The sequence below is a fragment of the Mixophyes fleayi genome, chromosome 3 (genome assembly GCF_038048845.1).
Source record: "Mixophyes fleayi isolate aMixFle1 chromosome 3, aMixFle1.hap1, whole genome shotgun sequence".
Classification (NCBI taxonomy): Eukaryota; Metazoa; Chordata; class Amphibia; order Anura; family Limnodynastidae; genus Mixophyes; species Mixophyes fleayi.
In genome coordinates this window covers 220,828,432-220,844,048 of record NC_134404.1, presented here as the reverse complement: position 1 = coordinate 220,844,048, position 15,617 = coordinate 220,828,432, and the positions used below count along the sequence as shown (strand labels likewise).

General features: G+C 37.0%; 1 protein-coding gene and 1 long non-coding RNA gene across 2 annotated transcripts in view; one reads left to right on the top strand and one right to left on the bottom strand.

The window, feature by feature from the left end:
- ARFGEF3 (ARFGEF family member 3) overlaps positions 1 to 15,617 on the top strand; it is a 109,361-nt gene that overhangs the window by 19,748 nt on the left and 73,996 nt on the right. The window contains exons 5-10 of the mRNA XM_075203138.1: positions 175 to 243; positions 2,695 to 2,817; positions 6,300 to 6,342; positions 11,608 to 11,692; positions 14,633 to 14,737; positions 14,889 to 15,213. Coding sequence (XP_075059239.1) covers positions 175 to 243; positions 2,695 to 2,817; positions 6,300 to 6,342; positions 11,608 to 11,692; positions 14,633 to 14,737; positions 14,889 to 15,213 — 750 coding nt within the window. The remainder of the gene's footprint in view (positions 1 to 174; positions 244 to 2,694; positions 2,818 to 6,299; positions 6,343 to 11,607; positions 11,693 to 14,632; positions 14,738 to 14,888; positions 15,214 to 15,617) is intronic.
- Positions 1 to 15,617, bottom strand: part of LOC142144381 (uncharacterized) — a 173,300-nt gene that overhangs the window by 94,103 nt on the left and 63,580 nt on the right. The gene's annotated exons all lie outside the window — the stretch shown is intronic.

The window sequence follows — 15,617 nt, the reverse complement described above, 5'->3', positions numbered from 1 at the left end:
TGTTATTTTATGAGCAGGACAGTATATATGAAAATGTCACAATTTTAGTTTTCTGTAAAGATATTAATTGTTTGCAAATTAAAAATATTCTGAAAAATAATTATTGGGTGAGCACATAATGCTAGTTGTTTCATGCACTCTATATTTACTAGAGGTATTATTGTTCATCTGTAGGTCTTGCTGTGTATCACATATACATCCACGTTTGAGCTGAATGGTAGCTCAGTACTGAAGATTGCTGAGGTAAGGAGCTAACACTATTATTTTAAATGTCGGTATTTTAGTATATAGCCTCCAGGCAATTAATGGTAAGCTATTAATTTAAGTCTATTAATACAGTAGCAACTGTGTAAAATTCAAATGCTTGTCACCCGTTTCCTTCTGCATGAAACATAACACTGTACATATTGTTAACACTGCTTGTAATTAACCTTGCACCAATATCTTTACTATGTGTATTTATCACCAAACAATTCCCCTATAGGAGGTAACGTCATAGGGATATTTAATATTTTAAGTATATTAAAATCTATTTATATATTTCATCTGTGTATTTATAAAAGTACTAGAAATTGTTCTCTTGGCTGGTGGAATATTGAATTGTTTATTCAATAGTTCAGAGGGATTTTAATTGCTTTATATAAAAAGACCACTAGTGTTTAAGGATTGTGTGGCTACTTTACTCCCCTCTGCCAAAATACTATTTATGGTTCAGAAAATGACAATATTTTGGTAGTTTAACCATAATTTGTATCAGTTAAAACACAAACACTGCAATATTTGGATTGATGTATTTGTGAGATTGGCTTATTCAGAAAAGCGTTGCCTCCTATAATGGAATGAAACATGTCTGAGGGATGTACTACAGTGGTGTGAATTAAAATGTACGGTCACTGTACTAAAACAATTTGTACTACAGTGAAATTAAATGACTTGCTGTCTGTGCTAATAAAGTATCTTTGGCTGCAGAATTATATGCACCTCATTTGCAAAGTGCATGTGCACTGCAAAGTGGTTTGGTTTTGCATCGGTGCGCTCAGATTGTCTAGATGGTCTTCCCAGCACACTTCAAGGTGCATGCTTTCTATCTATTCTCCGGAGGCTCCTCCTCTGCAAGATAGAAGTACGCCTAAGTTCACGGAGAGGCAGATAAACCTGAGAGGCGTACTCTGCAAAACTGTAAATGACTTATCAAAAGTCCCATTTCATTAAAAAAAAACTTTTGCATTTTCTAAAAAAAAAAATAGAGCTCGATTTTAGCCTCATTTATGGCTTAAACTAATATTGAGAGTGGAGGGACATTGGGACTGACTTTATTACATTAGGCACTTTGGTGCACTTTTTTCTTACATCGGGCAAAATGCATCTGGACGTGCACTTCCCTGCATAAGCGTAATTAGAACTTGCATAGCATTAAAAGTATAGGATGAAATCAGGTTAGCTGTTAGCTCAGAGGTGGTGGAAAAAGTTTCTCTGTGGAGTGAAACTGGCTGTAAAGGTTCCACAGGCAAGTATCACCCCTAAAATATGAACCTGTCTGCTTCTTTTATCTAATTTTAAACTTGTCCCGTAAAATCCCGTTTTTGCACTGCTCCGTAGAAATAGGTGCATTGATGCAACAGATACTTGCACTGCACAACCCCTATTGGCCAGTGAAAATCCTGCTCCTCTGCAGACACTGCCATTTTGCTTTGCAAACCCCTGCGCCTTGGTGGAAATCTTGGTGCACAAATCTAGCTTTGTGATTCCACCAAAGAGAATTTTGCGCTGCAACATGCCCGTTTTACACTTCATAGATATCCTCCAACATAATAACACAGACAGCCATATGGTAAATGTTTGGTATTGGGACATCTTTATGTAAATACACCCTGCCTACAACAGTACATCCCTTCTCCATGTTGCATGTCTTATCCCTTTCTTGTGTTGTGCTTTTACTGCTTGTGTTTTATTCTTCCATCTGTAGTTGTGTTTGGCATGCCATAAAACAGGATCCCCTCGGTTGCATGAAATGATAAGAAAATCCATTGCACACATCCTTATAGCTCTATGTCGCCGCATTTTTCCTGGTCCTCTGCAGCCCACTGCTTTACTAGAGGTATCATGTTAGAAATATACGGACTGTGTCTCTTGTTTATTTTGACTTTTTGTTAGTTTAAAGATATTACGTGGTGCATATATATATATATATATATATATATATATATATATATATATATATATATATATATATGATTCTGTTTTCTTAGTAATAATGATTTCTTAAAATGTTATCTCTTACTGATAAACTGTAGAAGCGATGGTGCAATTTCCGTTATACTTATGTACCTTTAGGCAGTTCTGAGACCGTCTTTTACCCCGCGAATGTGCACCAAGGATCCACACCGATGTCTTTTGTAAAGATTTCAAGTGAACTTGTTATTTACACATATTGGGGGCAGCCATTTGCTGGTCTGAATAGTTCATGAGACTGCAGCCTATCAATTAACTGGCTACACGTGGCATTACTGAGGCATAAGACTGAGTAAAACATTTGAACTTGTCATTGTAGTAAGCTGATGTGATCGATCTGCCTCCCAGCTACTTCCCAGATGGATTGAAAGGATGCAGATGAGATCCAGGCTTTCTGCATCGTTACTACTTACTGTTTCATGATTGATTGTTGTATTAATGCTCTCCCTGTTTCCCATTCAGATATGCATAGAAACCTATGTTTCAAGTTGTCACCAACGAAGTATAAACACAGCTGTACGAGCAACACTCAGTCAAATGTTAAGTGACTTGACATTACAATTACGCCAAAAGCAGGAGAGCCCGGTGAGACATCAGCTTTTTTACCTCTTATCCAAGTTCTATTTTTGGTTTAGAAGCTGTCAAACATACACACAACTTATTTTTCTTCTATTATTACTGTTGTAGATAATTATGGAACTATAGCACAATTTCATTAGTACATAGCAAAGCATAAATGCTCGATAGAACACACGTTCATGCCCTGAGACTTGTAAGATCTAAGCTCTGTAGTGATTTTAGGAAACAACCTGTTCTCTGCTCCTGTTCCACTCTGCCAGTATCAGTGGCATCAGCTGCATGGCATGGGTAGGCTAATTGGCTGCTGACAAAATGAACCCTAGTGTGGGTGTGTCCCTGTGTGTTAGGGAATGTAGACTGTAAGCTCCAGTGGGGCAGGTATGATGTGAATGACAAATAATCTCTGTACAGCGCTGCATAATTGGTGGCGATATATAAATTACCAATAATATATAATCATGGTGTGGCAGCTACAATCGTTACTCACTGCTTGTCCAGCATAGACAGTCCCTCCTGACAACCATAACAAATAATCTACAACAGCCAGGGAGTGGATGCAGATGGAGGGCATAAGAATAGCTGTACCATTGTACAACAGCAATCTATTGTTGAATAACGAATTAATACACAGACAATAAATTTAATTTTTTTTTATTTTTTATTTTAATACTTTTATGATGCATTCAGCATTAATAAACAGCATGTACAAGGTTTGTGGTACACATAGTCTTTGCACAATCAACATGGCAAATTAGTTCTGAGAAGCGCTATTTTTTAAATGAGGGGGGGAGGTAAAGGAAGGTTCAGGTCACAGTGTGGCCAACCACAGGATGGTAGAAGATGGGGATTAGATCCAAGTAGACTAATAATGTGCCAAAAAGGAACAATTGTTAAGATGTGATGATTACAGTGCGAATGGAAGGCGTATATTGAAATGAGAAGTCCATGGCTCCCAGGTTTTGCAGAAAGATTTTGAGGAGTTACAAATAATACTAGTTTTAAACTCCATTCGGTATGTGTGTTATAACCTATTAAAAAATGCTTGCCAATTTGGACAGTGTATGATTTCTAATCCGCTGCAGCCGCTCTTCTTCTGCCTCCCTCTCCCTCTTGCCTTTCGCTGGCTCCCCTTCCCCTACAGAATCTTTTTCAAACTCCTCACCCTCACCTACAAGGCCCTCTCCCACTCCACTGCCCCATACATCTCCAACCTCCTCTCCAGTAACACTCCCTCCCGCTCCGTGAGATCAGCCAATGACCTACCTCTCTCCTCCCCATTGATCACTACATCCCATTCCAGAATCCAAGATTTCTCCCGGGCTGCCCCCCTCCACTGGAATGACCTCCAACAGTCTCCTAATCAGTCCCCTAATCTGTGCTCCTTCAAGCAGGCACTTAAAGCTCATCTGTTCCTCATAGCCTACCAGCCATCCACCAAACCATCTACTTGCTTGATCTACTCACCTCTCTCCTCCCCTGTGCCTGTACATGCTCCTCCTCCATGTGATTCCCTCCACTGACTCCTTCTTGTGCCTGCTGTCTATTATCCCTCCCTTTAGTATTTAAGGTCTTACGAGCAGATCTCTCTTCCCTCCTGTCTCTATATCTCTTCTCGTCCAACTTCACTGTACTAGCTATGCTTGGAGCTTTTGGAGTCTTGGCTTTACTTGTTCATTGTTCTGTACTGTATACCCCTTATGATCAACTGTTTGTATTCTGTACGGCGCTGTGGAAACCTTGTGGTGCCTTATAAGTAAAGGATGATAATAATAATAATAATAAGTCTTATTAGTTTATTTTGGTGGCAAGTTGCAGAGGGATTCTCAAGAGGAGAAAGGAATATTGACCCATAACACAGTAGCTATGAATTTTATTGCATTTTCCCAGAATATCTGTAGTTGTGAACACTGCCGCCATATAAGAAGGAACAATATCGCAACTTGTAAACATTCTCCTTTACTTTGACACAGATAGACCTGCTCACTGTGTTTTGTCTAATCTCTGCCCTCTTATCACTATCCAGTGTCTACTAGATCTGCCTCCCTCACCAATTCACGGGGATCCCTAGGTGCGGTCCCACTTTATTTGAGCTTAGAGTATATCATAGATACATTGTAGAGGCCTGTCTGACACTTAAAGAATCTAAAGTTGTCACTAGTCTGCAAGTAAGGCGGTCTTTGATTGTGCTGTGGAAATGTCTAATCTGTAAGCATTGGTAAAAACTCTTATTAGGTATATTGAATTGCTTCTGAATGTGGGCAAAAGAGGAAACGTATGTCCACGGGTAAAATAGTTCATATGACTGATACCACCGGCCAGCAAAGCACCATAGGATCTATGACCTTTATCTGGTTTAAATTGTGGATTATTAAAAAGTGGAACAATGGGGCAGGGATAAAACGAAGCGCTTGTTACATTGGTCTCGTATCGCCAAGTATATCGAAATCACTGGTTGGTGTGAAACCATCTAGGGGAAGATGCTGTGGGAAGAAAGAGATGTTAATTTGAGACTCTCTGTCTCTGCCAATACGCAGTAGATTTAGGGCTACTGCATTGAATGCATTAAGCAATTTGCTATGCAATGTAAAATTTGGGATGCCTGTACCCCAGCCCTGAGCAGTCCTCTAAGATACACCGTCTGATCCTGGAGTGTTTCTTTACCTACATAAATTGTGAGAAATTATACAGAATAAATTTGAACACAAACATTTTCTATTTTATTCTAAATCCTTGTTAACATCTAATTTTATAAAAAAAAAATATAGCAATGCATTTCTCAAATGTATTTTAAGCGAATAAATACACTTTAACACCCCCAACCCCCTATATCACTATTTTCATATTTTCACATTAAGGGATTCGTGTCATTCTGTGTTTATTTTTCTATCCAGTAGGCCAATTAAGGCATCACTTATCACTTAACCTTTAATCTATGTAAATCCCTGTTAGGTTTGTTTGTTTTTAATGTCAGAGAAACTGGTGATTAGGTTTAGCAAGGCTTTAGTTAATTAACCATTTTATAACTATAGACTTTTCATAATTTTATTTTTTATAATTGTGTCTTTTTCAGACCGATAACAAATTGGGCAGACAAGATGGAGATATTGTCAGTTATTTGCTGTTCTATCTCTGTGTTTATGTAATAAAATATATATGCATTACTCTAGCTTTAAGAGTTTATTGTTTATTTGAGGATGTTTCTTTTGCAAACACGTTTTTATCTCTGGTAATGGACCATATTGTGCGCAGAGTGTCCGGTAAGCAAAGCTTATTAGCATGTTTCCAATCCATAAGCTGTAGAATGCTCACATGCGTAACAAGACTTTTTTGGGGTTTTCGTTGGTTGTTTTATTTTATTTTTTATGTATACTATTTTATTTACATTTTAAATAATATTTTATTTTTATCTTATTTTATGTAGTTTGAATATCTACATTTCAGATTTGTCCTAATAATCATTATAATGTATGTTCACATTTCCTCAACAGAATACAGAAATCCAGGAAGCTCTTCTGGAGTTCCGCAGTCAAGGTATTTACATTGTTCAGTATAGATTCGATATAAAATAGTAATACAGGTGAGACGAAAGGAATTGGATTGTGGTTAGTTAACTGATGATAACATATAAAACATACCTCCCAGAAATCCCAATTGTAAAAATGACAAAATTGTCAGAACACGCCTGATCCCCCCTTGACACACACATTTCTAGTGAAGGCATGCCCCTTTCAGACAGACCAAACCTCTTTTAGCTGACGGAAATTGCCACTATCCCTTGAAAATGTGGAATTTTGGCAGGTACCAACGGAGCACATTTTAATACAGTGAACAGTGGGATCAATCAGCAATCTGATGGCACAACGTTCAAACTTACCCCCGTTCTGCTAGCACTGACTTAGAATGGAGGGAACTGGCAATTCTAGTGCACAATCTGAAGAGCCCACCTCTCTCCTGGGTTGTCAGATTGGGCTGTTCATTATGTGCTCTTTCTCTACACATAACGGCGCAGAGCTTTCAAATGCCTTTTGTTTTCTAGTAAAGTGTAAATTATCTACACCTTATGAAACTTAACTATTTTAAAGGAAGAATGAGACTTAAGACAGTCCGGCATGTGTAATAGAAACACATAAGATTATTATTATATTGTGAATCTTTTTATGGACAAAACATGATGTCCCTCCCTACTTAGATGATTACAGGAAACAACTACTGGAACTAGGTTAGCTACCAGCTTGTACAGTTTAAAGACTCCACTTTCATCATCATCATTTATTTATATAGCGCCAGCAAATTCCGTAGTGCTTTCAAATGTGTGTTTCCTCTTAACGTTTTTTTTTGGCAAACATGACCACTATAGTATATGTAAGTGTTTGAGCAGGTAGCATGAAAATCGATTTGTGCTTCCCAGTTCAAATGTAATGACTTCTGGCTTATGAAGCAGCAGAGGGGGTGGCTTAGATATAGGAATCACTATTGCAAGCTTCATGAATATGAGCTTCAAGAAGGGCAAATGCCATATACACTGTACTAGAAAGTGTTTATGGAAAGTGTTTACAGATGGAATATGATTTATATTTGAGAAATAAACCCATTGTTTCTATTTTGCCCATTTAAACCCAAAGAAAAAAAGATTAAATGGATGTGGAATTAACTTTTTAAAATAACTTTTAATTCAATCAATTTTAGGAAATTTCAGTCATGACAATGAAGACTTATTGCTCTGAAAAAAAAAGTCTGTTAGGGGCAGAGTAGCGTGATATCCTCAACTGCTAGAACCTCTTGGCAAGATGTTCTCTTTTAGTAGCCCCCTTTCCGATGAACTTGTTATGTTCCACAAAACTCTGGTGCCCCCAGGACTTAGGCTCGGGTAGTAGTAGTTGTTGATCTACCGCATGCCTGGTGGAGAGGACAGAATACAGCAAAAGGTAATGAGCTGGATATATTAGCAGAACTCTGAGCCAGACAGGCAAGGGTTAATGTGGGGTAGTCTGGCACTTGTCTGATGAAGTGGACAGCACACGGCAGTAGGTAGTGAGCAACCAGAATGTATTTGGCTGAACTCCGAGTCAGACAGGCAGGTATCAGAAATAGAGAAGACTGCAGAATCCTTTAAACAAGCCAGGGGTCAGGGCAGTTAGAGATGTGAGAGCAACCCTGTTTAACAAAGCCAGGAGTCAGGAGTGGAGAAGATAGCAATTCCTATAAACAATCAGCTCAAACACTAAAAACAGAACAGGTCAGGATACAAGGCACACTAGGTCATTGAGAACTATCAACAGCATTGGTATGCTGCCAGGAAGAGCTTTATAAAGGCAGCAGCACCAATCAAAACTGCAGGATAATTAGCTGCATGAGTGTGGTAGATGATTGCAGACCTGAGGCTGCAATACTGAGAGCTGAATGAAGCTTGTAACTATTTGCTTAACAACCAGCTGAATAAGTGAATTGCAGGAATGATCCTACACATAGTGGTAGCTGAATTGCACAGATGATAGATCAAACAAATAGGAGAGCTCCTATTTTTAACAAAGTCCTGCACCTGAAGCTGGATACAAACTACAGAAAATTACTGCAGGTGGCATTTCTGTAACTTTTACCAACGGCTGAAAGAGCATGCAGATTTATGTGTACACACCTACAAGATTTGCTTTCAGATCTGTGCTCTTTATTTATCATAACCATCTGCTGAAAAGATTGTGACTCTGGACACTATAGAGATCTGTCTACACTGCTGGTCGTGAGTGCATACACACTTCCAATTTTCCCAACACTGTTCCATCATTGATGGTGATTTTTAGTCCGTTTATAAAATTAAATTGAACGATACCATGTGCTTTGGTACGATAAAACATGATCGTGGGAGCGTACACACTTAAGAGATATCTTACCTATTAGATGTTTATCGTGTGATTGACACGATAATTGGGTGCACACTACAGGTTCTTCAACCAAAATTAAGTTGTAAGCTTCATACGATATGATTTCACAACTGATTGTGAATGGGTACTTGCGTTTTCTGAAAGATAGAATGAAACTAGCAATATCCTTACAGCATAAAATAAAGAAATGGTACACTAATTAAAGCTGCATTTAGACATAAAATTAGTTCTACAAAGTTTATGGCATATATCCCATAGATTGTAAGCTTGCGAGCAGGGCCTTCTCACCTCTTTGTCTGTTTTACCCAGTTTGTTTAGTAGTTTATTATGTTTGTCCCCAATTGTAAAGCGCTACGGAATATGTTGGCACTATATAAATAAATAAATGATGATGATATCTTATTAATTGGTCTAATAAAGGCCAACTTTAGTTACTTTCTTAAATAACTATTTTTCTAATTGTTCTGTTTACTTTCTATGGCAATTACATTGGTGATTGTCATTCTATGTGTTCCTGTTGACACATCATGGATGGGTTCTGAATCCTGGTCTTTCGACTGAATGTTTTAAAGAACTGAAATAAAATATTCAACAAATCAGATTCGCAGCTGAGTCAAGTCAATCAGCATCTGAAATGCTAATTACAAGTTGTTTACAGCAGTCTCCGCTAAAAGCAGATAATTGTATATCACCAGTTACAGCAAAAACTGCTGGCATTAGAGATGTGATCCCAGTACAAAGTACAGTAAATCAATATGTTTTTATTTTCTGAGGCTTTTCAGTGTGTCACCATTGAAATTACAGTTAGTTTTAAATGCATCACAACCTCAAGTTCTTTAGTTTCAGATACTTGATTTACTACATAGAATGTAGATGACCTATATCCATAGTCATGTACGTAAAACCTTTTAATTCTTCTTAACAAAACAATGCCCAGTTATTATAACAGTACTGCAATAGTGAATAAAGCTGGTAAGTGATGAACTGCGGAGACTGATAGATTCTACCAATTAGTGGATACCAATGGATGGTAACTTTGCTGAATGTACATTTTGAATAAAGCATACTGGGAGAATTCTTTGGCAGTGCAGCACCGTGCACATTTTGCAGATCTCATGTTGTGCTTTTGTGTACAGAGTGATTTCAGGCTCACATTGCAGTGTGCTGAATTCCAATCACCTGGTGGTACTAAAGATGTACATTTTCTTTCTCATTTTTTCCACTAACTGCTTGTTTGAACTTTGTTAAAAAAAAAATAATTAACTTGGGAATATAAGGGGACACCAAGCCTGTGCTTATTTCAAGTTAAATTTATATTTCCGTTGGTAACATTGCTGTCATGATAATAGCCCTCTTGCATGTGTGACATCCTAAAGTCGCCCAAAATACTGTGTGTATATTTATACATATGACACTCACAATTACACACCACTGCTATTATTTCGTTTTAGAACGGAGTCTGTTAGGAAGCCTTCAGTTACTCTCTGACTTGTCCCAAACTGGAATCACCTAACAATGTTAAACCTAGCAATCTGAAATATGTATTCTTTAAGCAGGCCTATGGTATTGTTTTCACTAAACATGGAATCATTTTCTGCACATATAGATTTGAGAGATGATTATGTTATATGGATTCCTAGGAGAGACACATCATCCACATAATGTTGTTTAGGGACATGTATATATCATGAACACATAAGGGGGTATTCAATTGTTTCTTTTAACCCGCTAAAACAAAAAAAACCGAGCGCTCTAAAAATATTACCGTTAATACGGTAATTACTCGCTAAATTTCATCTCGCAGCTCCCTGAGCAGCGAGCTGAAATTCAGCCCGCTGGCAGCGAGTAAGTACCGTATTAACTGTTTACGCGCGCAAAATTACCGTATAATATGAAGTTTTTTTCGAGCGCTCGTTTTTTTGGTGTTTTAGCGCGTTAAAAGAAACAATTGAATACCCCCCATATTATGTTGTTACATTCAGCTGATTCATACAGCGGTTTTCTCGACCACGTATTGATAGAAGTATTGTTTTGATCCACTATGTTTCCTATAATGAATAAAAATAATTCTCCCTGGCCAAAGCCATTTTAGCAAGTCTTTTAGGATCTGTGGACCTCTTAGCTGAGATATAGAAAGCATTGATTGATCTGTGATAATGAGACTACTCTGAGTAAATAATCAGGGTAAAGTATTTTCTTAAATATCCAAATTAGGCAACAGTTATGACAATTGCATTGACTTATTACATCTATAACAACATTGTTTTTTCCACCAGTCAGTTGCATTTGGTAAGCATAGTACATCCAAGTGGAACCCTATTCAAAATACTGGTTAATGCCCGAGCTGGCATGAGAATCGTCCTTTTATATGGTGCAAAAGCTTTGTGCCATTGTGCACTTGAACACCTTCAAGTTTGTCCTATCTCCAAATGTATATGGTTTGTAGAAATGTAATCTTATTTTGGTGTAGTACATTGCACACCATGTTGACGTGACTTTGAACATCATCCTGGTCTGGCAGAGCATGGCACAATAATTTCCCCAACATCAGTTATCATAATTACTCCCATTTCACTTAGATTGTATTTTATTGTGACATGAATTCCCCGTTGCACAGTTCTGCATAGTAAGTTTTGTGTTTGTAAACAAAGGAGAAAAATAATTCCATAGATTTACTGGAGTGGAATTTATTGAAATTTAATAATATAATCTGCTTTAAAGGTAAGGGCTGTAGTTCATTTTTGCAATGGATTCTAACAGTCAGAAAGATTTGTTTTGGACACATCTTTATATTTTGCTTTCATAGAGTAACTGGGGTGACAGAAATATTTGTTTAAAAAAAATGTATTTGGAATTTGGTGTTTCCTAATATAATATGTTATTATGGTAAACCATTGACCTTTTCATCTATCCATAGAATCTGGCCCTTCTGTGGAGTCGCTCTGTGATGACATTGTCTCTGTGCTTACTGTCCTGTGCGACAAGTTGCAGGCTGTTATTAAGTAAGTACAGTGTATGTTTGGTCTGCAGTACATCGTATTATTGAATAATTGTAGGACAATATTGTTTGATCATTGCTAAATACAGCCATTCCTGTCAACTTTGATTAATATGTGGAACAGTTTTAAATGTACGGAGAGTAAAATTTGATTTATGTCCAAATATGTTACAATAATATTGTTTACAAAACGGTGGTGTTAGAAAACTGTTTTGTGCCCAGAAGTAAAGTTCATTAACAAAACTGCTAATAAACCACTAAGCATAGAATCCAATTTGCCATATATTAAATAATTATTATTATTATTATTATAACATTCACAAATATACACATACAAGTTATTTATCTCTCTATATCAAATATCTTATGATTTGATAAGTTTGTGAAACTTTTTTATATACCTGTTTGTGAACGTTATTAATAGCTGTGTTGCTAAAGTCTACTTGTATTTTCAGGTTAATGGACTTTTAACGGTACTTTAAAAACTTTGTTGCATTTCAAATTATAAATTTCTTCCATTAAACCCACAGAATGTCATTGTAAATTAAAACACTTATTTACCACTTAATATCCGGCTTGTTTCATGAGAATACAGGGTACTTCAAAAGTGTATTGTTCCAGTCAATACTGATTTGATCTATTGTGTACCGGTTAATCAACCTGCCTGTACAAATGCCAAAATGTATAGCCTGCGAGCATGTATTAACATCCCAGGCAGGTTCTTAGATGTAGTCCATGGTAACATTAGTATGGTCACTAACTGCAGCGCAAGTGCATCCACGGCCTGTTACCATGATTGTGTGTGATCAAAGTAATTTCACTAGATCGTTTCTGAAATTGCTTCTAACATGTGGAATACTTTGCTCAAGATGGCCATTCTTGTATTCACATACACATGTATGTGTGTATTCACACACAGTACTACACACGTTCTACAAGTGAAAAAAAGTACATCAAGTTCACTCCTTTGCTTCCACATATAAATATAAATGAACGTGAGTTTGTTTAAAAGGGAAATACACACGTTTCTAATAATGCATGCCTCTCTATGGATAACAGGAACTTTTGCAAATTATTCAATCTTATGCTGTCATCTGGTAGAAAAATAAGCATATGTTAAGGTTATATCTAACAAACTGTTTCTGGCCTAGTAATAAGATTTGAGGGCACTAAACTTTGCAATTGATTTTTGCTCTACACCCCCTGTAGTAAACCTTACACTGTTCCAACCTCTTGTCCCATTCAAGACTTTAATGAGAAGGACTGCTGGGAAATCACTGTAACTTCATAGCCAGAAAGAGTCCACCTGATGTATTTTTTTCACTTGTAGAATGTGTGTAGACTCTATTTGTCTCTTCCTTTTTTCTTTTTTATAAGCCAGAAGAGACAGCAAAGCTGCAGGGTTTCTCTGATGGTACCAGCAGCAGTATCATAGAAACAGCATGTTTAGTGTGCAAAAGTTGCCGGTTCTTTATATAACTGAAGATATCTAACATATAGCGGTGATCATTGGGGGGGCACGCGTGGGTGAGGGGCTTATTTAGTTTGCATTAGCTGATCACAGAGCTTTCACTCAGGAGCATAACAATTGCACACATAATGTCAAAACTCTAATTTTTAAGGGAGATAGTCATAACTAATTTTCTATTTCTGTTTGGGTAAATGGATGCACATCTGTCCGAATCCTTAAAATAGCCTGCTGGCTTCTTATTTTTACATATCGTCTACCCCCAATCTCAGTGATGTTGCGATTTCCTAATTGATAGGATGATTTTTCCTAAATATTGTTTCAGTTCAGAAAATGACCTCAGCTGTGTATGAGCAAAAAGGCTCTTGATTTCCACAACATCACAATGGTTAAAACAGCCAAAACAAAATAGGTAGTTGTAAGAGGCTTGCATTTTGATTGAGCTATTTTTCCATTTCTAACATAATACTAGCCAGTATTGATTTATGAATTATTGTTGCAAATAATAATTGATTATGGTCCCAAGATTAATTTATAATTAACTTATGGGGGCAATTTTTATTTTTCATTATATTAAGGGGTTAATATTATTTTATTATTATTATTTATTTATTATTTTTTAATTTAATTATATATACATTTTGCCTATAATACAATAATATTGCTCCCTTTATTAATAATAATATTAATAATGTTGAAATGACAAGTTGTGCAATTGTTAGAAACCAACAAAACAAATGTTCTACAATATAGTAGCAATACAAAGATAAATAACCAGAAAGGGTGCAAAAAGGCAGAACATTATCCGCATTATCAGCATGTCATTTTGAGACTATAAAGTTCAGCATAAAATGGGGAAGGGGAGGGAGGGGGGATTGAGGTGGAATGGAAGCAGAATTATAAATGAATGTTGTGCCCATAATCAATAATGATTGCCACAGCTAGCCAACCAACAGCAGATATAAAAAAAGCTGGGTTTTTTTTTTGGTGGTTTTGTGGTGGGTTTGACTATTTTGCTGTTCTTAAACCACCACACATCACAGGCGATTTTAGATTCAGGCCTCAAACCGCCCTATAGTAAGCATGGCGGTTTTGAGCACTAAACCAGCAAAAATTTGTGGGGATGTGTGGTATTCCACACCGCTGCCAAACACAATTGTAGTAAATCTACCCCATACTCTCTCCAGCTTCAAATGGCTGTAAAACAAGTTTGTACTCTGCTACACAGCAAATATATGTGTTCTATCTGAAAGTCTGCTACAGTATGGGAAATATATATATGCGTGTGTGTGTGTGTGTGTGTATGTGTGTGTGTATATGTTTATATATATACATATATATATATATATATATGTTTAATTGCTTCTTTCGGTTGCATGAGTTTTTGGTTTAGTCGTCATTTAGTCATCTAAAATATGAAACTAGTTGGGAACTGAGGCTATTCTTTGTAATTATATAACTATATTCCATTGACAGCGAAAACCATCCGTTGCAGCTACTGTACCTTGAGTGTATTCTTTCAATGTTGAACAGCTCATCCCCTACAATGCATAACCACAAAGGCTTCATGGATCTAATATGGTAAGTGTCAGTGTGACAATGCATATTGTGTGTTCATCTCGTATACAGTGCAATATTGTAACATGAACCATCATATACATTGTTTAATCTTTTTTTTTTACACTTTCAGTGTGTGTTTTGTAAAGATTGTTTTTATGTGATTTATTTGCAGGAAGCAGCTATGCCCAGCCCTTGTAGTGATCCTTGGAAACCCAGTCCATGACAAGACTATAACCTCTGCTCATAGTAACACCTGTGTTGATTCTGATTGTCACTCAACTGGAGTAGCGGATCAGGGACGGGGATCGGCATGTTCTTCTACAGCCCCAGCTCTCAGTGGCCCAGTTGCCCGGACTATCTATTATATTGCGGCAGAGTTAGTTAGACTTATGGGCTCGGTTGAGTCTATGAGACCAGTGTTGCAGTCTTTGTATCACCGCATTCTGCTGTATGCTCCGCCACAGAATCGAGTAGAAGCCATCAAAATCATGAAAGAGGTTAGTGCAATTCAGGAGCCCCCATCCCTTTCCTCACATTCCTTTGTTTCCTAATTGAGTGAAAAAAAATCTTACACTATCTTCCATTTCAAGCTTTCTTTTTAAAACGACTAATGAATGTTTCTAGAAGATGAATCACAGTAATCTGCTTAATTTATTCATAGCCTAAACTCTTGCATTGTTCTGCAAGAGATAAATTAAGGGGTCACTGATGGATGTTTATTTGTGATTATAGAACACTGGGAGTCTCAAGAAACAAGAAGAAAAGAGCATGGCTAACTGGGGCACTCTGATCTATGTTCATTTACATTGTTAAAACAATAATGTTTTACATTGTTAAAACAATAATGTTTATTAAATTGATTAAAATGAGTAAAGGAAAAGTGTTCCCAATATTTTCCTGC